The 4,335-nt window shown below is 31.0% G+C and overlaps 1 protein-coding gene across 1 annotated transcript; it reads right to left on the bottom strand.

Moving 5' to 3' along the window:
• Positions 1-1,989: 1,989 nt before the first annotated feature.
• On the bottom strand, positions 1,990-3,440 carry LOC115984136 (aspartic proteinase CDR1-like). Its single transcript, XM_031107057.1, has one exon. The coding sequence runs from the start codon at positions 3,415-3,417 to the stop codon at positions 2,008-2,010; it is 1,410 nt and encodes a 469-aa protein (XP_030962917.1). The 5' UTR covers positions 3,418-3,440; the 3' UTR covers positions 1,990-2,007.
• Positions 3,441-4,335: the final 895 nt, after the last annotated feature.

Raw genomic sequence — 4,335 nt, 5'->3', positions numbered from 1 at the left:
AATCTATGTTATCTTGATAGCAGATTTACAAATTGCATTCTCATATCATCCATCATTTAAAAGGTAACTGAAGTAATGATTGTATGTAATGTATAAATTTTATTCTTTTACAATATAAAACTATTAAAATAAAATCTAAAGTTTTGAAATTTTTTTGAAATAAAATTTTAAATTCCTTAAAACGTAATTAATATAGTTTCCATTTCACCTAAAAGTGAACTATCACAATTAATGAGAATTTAACCATTTTTTGCAAAGAGAAGACAACCATAGGCCCAATTTTTATTTTATAGCATAAGATGTTATAGTTAGATCCATATTATGTGTAATACGTTAGTCCATTATGATAATTTTAAATAATATCCTAATACCTATCTATATGAGTTTTCTTTTTAATGATGCCATAAAAGATGGTGTTTAATAAAAGTCATTTAAGATTGAACCTATCCAATAATTATATAAAAATAAAATGTATTTCAAAAGCCTTTTAATTGTAAAATTTTTAAATCATAAAATAGACTCTATCTAAACTCTAAAGGAAAACATTTGAAATGATCACATTATTGATACCATATCATGATGGTTGCAAATAGCAATGTTATTATTCATGATTAATAGATGAACAATGAACTGTGAATTAACAATTTAACAGTTCAAATATCAAGTTTAAACTACAACACATATACAGAAGACTCTAAATATTGGAACATACTTTTTTTGCCATTTTCATTATTCAATCAAAGCCAAAGTTTCAAAGATAATTCCAATTCAATTAAACCCAACAAATACATACATATGGGCGTAAAAAATTCTAAAAATAAAAACAATAATCTCCAAAAGCCTCTATCTAATACAATCACTATTTATTTATTTATTTTTTCAGATTGTGCATTTTGTAATTCTTTTTCCTTTTATGTTTCATTAAATTTTTTCTAATTGACCAAAATATCTCTCATATATGTTAACATTAAACTTGATAAGAAAACTTTACATACCTTTTGTTTTGAAGGCGCTCCAAGAACCAAAATTAATGCAAGAGACTGTACAACAAAGTGGTGTTGAAAGAATAAAAAAAAAAAAAAAAATTTAAAACATAATATAGGAATGAAAAGCCGAGTTGAAATTGTAACAAATAATCCCTAAAAAAAAACTATTTATAATATAATATAGGGTTATGGATTCCTAATTAAATTTGGTTAGGGTTATGGATTCCTAATCAAATTTGGTTTTATATATATATATATATATTTTTTTTTAAAGATGAGTATGTTGGTAGAGTCCATTTGATATAAAATTTAAATCCTATTGTAATTAAAAATGATATATATTTGTTGAGTCTCATTTGATATAATTATAGAGTTTAAATCCTATTGAAATTATAATTTCTAATCAATGTTAATATAAAAAAAAATGAAAAAAAGAAGAGAAAGAAAATGAAATTGGTAGATATAAGGAAATATGATAGAATTTAAAAAAAAAAAATGTCATCAACATAGAAATTATTAAATTAATAGAGATATATTTTGTTTTTTGGGATAAATTTATATTAATGGAGTTATTATATAGTTTGTTAGGATTATCTAAAAATTCTCTTAGGTGATAATTTAGGTCTCCTTTAAGTATAGTGGTTGTATGACACCAAACAACTAAATTTAATTTAAAAAAAAAGAAATTTAATAATTTTTTTGCAATTTGGTGCCATAAAATCAAAAGAATTAAATTGAATTAAAAAAAAAAATGCTAATATGAAAAATTGTGGAGAGATCAACCAAAAATCAAAGGTTTCGGTTATATATATATATATATATATATATCTATATATATAAACATGGTAGATTTGAACCTTTGGATCAACTCCATATTACTTGCTTTTATCATGTACGATAAAAATTGATTTTTGGTATTGATGTGATTTAGGTCCCTTATGGAAGGGGGTTGGGTGGGCGAGCATTTTACCTATGTGAAAAAAGAAAAAAGGAAAAAGATGCAATCATTTTAATTTCCAGCTTAGAGCTTGGTGCAATCTGTTGGCTTGAAAGATACAGTTTTCTTCACTAGGTCATAGCCTACCAACAAGTTGGACTGGGCCAAGTTACCGAAGATGGAAAGTGTTTCACCAGCCCCAAAAGCCAAGCACAAAAATCTCTCACTTAGTCTAATGAAGGTGGTTTTTGGACTCAACATTACATCTGCACCAGCAAAATGTGCTGTGATTCTTGGTGCACCTATATCATCTTTTGAGGTCTTGTAGCAGAGACTTAGAATTAGACTTGGGTCTTCACTGCGCTTTAAATGAATTGCTTCTTCTACTGCTAATTCAAACTTGGAGTAGAAATATTCTGGCAATATTGTCAATGTTGTGCCCGAATCAATGATAATATTTCCCTTTAAATCTTCGAACGTAGAAGAATCGCTTAACTCCAATCTTTTGCTGCCAACACTCATTGCTTCGAGTGTTAAGAAGTAGTAGGTGACTGGGTTTTGGGGGTTGTGGACTATGGGAGTAGATACGACTCCAGAACCCGAAACCACGGCATTGCTACCGAAATTCAATTTGCTTGAGTTTTTGTCTTTTGAATTTAATGGTATCAAGCAGTGGGAGAACTTGCCACCAATAGAAGAATGCAATTGGGAAACAAGGGAAACTGCACCGCCTCCAAGGCCAACAACGCCAGAACCTTCCTTACCAAAGGATCCATGATTATCATGTCCACATCCTATGATGGTCTTAGGAAAAGGCACAGACTGACTTGTAGTTGATCCTAGAGTGAGAGTGTCCATAGCAAGTTCTCCATTTGTGAATGAAGAATCGCCATAAGACATTGAATATTGGCAATTTTTTCCATCATTTGAGCACTCGGTTCTTTCTAGAGACTCACACTGAGATGAAGAGCAAGAAACTTTTTTGTAGGTTTCGGACTTTTTAGGATCAAAAAGTGGAGCTGTTTGGTTGTAGCACTTAGTGCAAGGTGTGCACTGTATCCAAATCAAATCACTACCAGTATCAACAATGCTTAACATTGGGACTGGTGGTGTACCAACAGAGTATTTTATAAGGAATTCACCGCTATTTGAGATTACATCTGTTTGGAGTGAATTGGTAGAGACTGAGGACTTTGGCTTAAAATGATTGACACGGTTAACAGAACGATGCAAGGCATTAGCTATGCGCTGCGAAGAAGTTTCTGAAGGGTTGTAGAAAGGAGAATTTGGGGAGTCACGGTGGATGAGATCCACACTAAAGCCCCCATTGAGAGCCTCAGTGAGAGAGAAGCTACAAAGAAAGACAACGGAGAACGTAGTTGCCAATGTAGCAAAATAGAGAAGTGAGTGATGATGAGATGTCATGATTTTCATTTTGAGAAGGTGATGAAGATGAGAATGTGCAGGATCTAAGTGTATGTTTATAAATATCATCCTACATGGAGTAATTATCCTTGGAGAACTCAAAACAAAAGTGATACTCTCTTTTCTCACGGTATAATAGATTACCGATCCCATTAAACAAATTTATTGACGGTTCATGTGAAAGGAGTAGCGCATTAATGTAATCCAGGTGTATTTAAAATTAGGAAAATGCTAATAAATGCCCTCAGGGTATTGGTTAACAATCTATTTAAAGAAAATTTTTATGGAAAAAGAAAAAAAAACAATTAAAATTTGACTTTTTTTTTTTTTTTTCCATAAAAATGGTAAACTTTTCTAAAATGGATTGTTAACCAATATTCTAAGGACACTCATTAGCATGACTCTTAAAATTATTCACACCAATCCATCTAATATAGAATGAGACCCACAATTTGCCCAATAACCCCAAAAAACACTCATATGACTTATGAAAAATTGTGCAAAATAAGATTCTAGTTACAGTGTGCAAATATATATACGATAATGGTTTATATGCAAATTTATTTTTTATTATTTCTTTACTTATAAAGACAGGGATAGATGATTTGAGAGAGTAGTGTAAATTTGTGATTTACAACTTTGTTTTATGTTGACTTTATTCCATGATAAAAAGTGTTGTAATTGCTTTAATTTTGTTCCTTGTATTTTGTGGGATTTTATTATATTGGGTTTAGTATTAAGTTGGTGAAGACTCAAGCTTAAATGAAGAATCAGTGGATTTCGCGAGAAGCTCGCGAGAAGCTAAGCCGCAAAAGAGAATGTGAGGAGCATATGACTGGAAGCTGAAGAGTCGTGCCAGACTGTTGTTTTCGCGAGTGTCTTGCGGGTAAGGCCTTCCTGCGAGACAGTTGCGAAACATTTTGTCTGGAGGATTTTTATGTGTGAATTCCTTACCCTTCACCCATACTATATATACCCTCATTACCC

The sequence above is a fragment of the Quercus lobata genome, chromosome 4, assembly GCF_001633185.2.
Source record: "Quercus lobata isolate SW786 chromosome 4, ValleyOak3.0 Primary Assembly, whole genome shotgun sequence".
In the NCBI taxonomy this organism is placed as follows: domain Eukaryota; kingdom Viridiplantae; phylum Streptophyta; class Magnoliopsida; order Fagales; family Fagaceae; genus Quercus; species Quercus lobata.
Note: the sequence above shows the minus strand (reverse complement) of the source record. Positions and strands in the feature narration are given on the sequence as shown.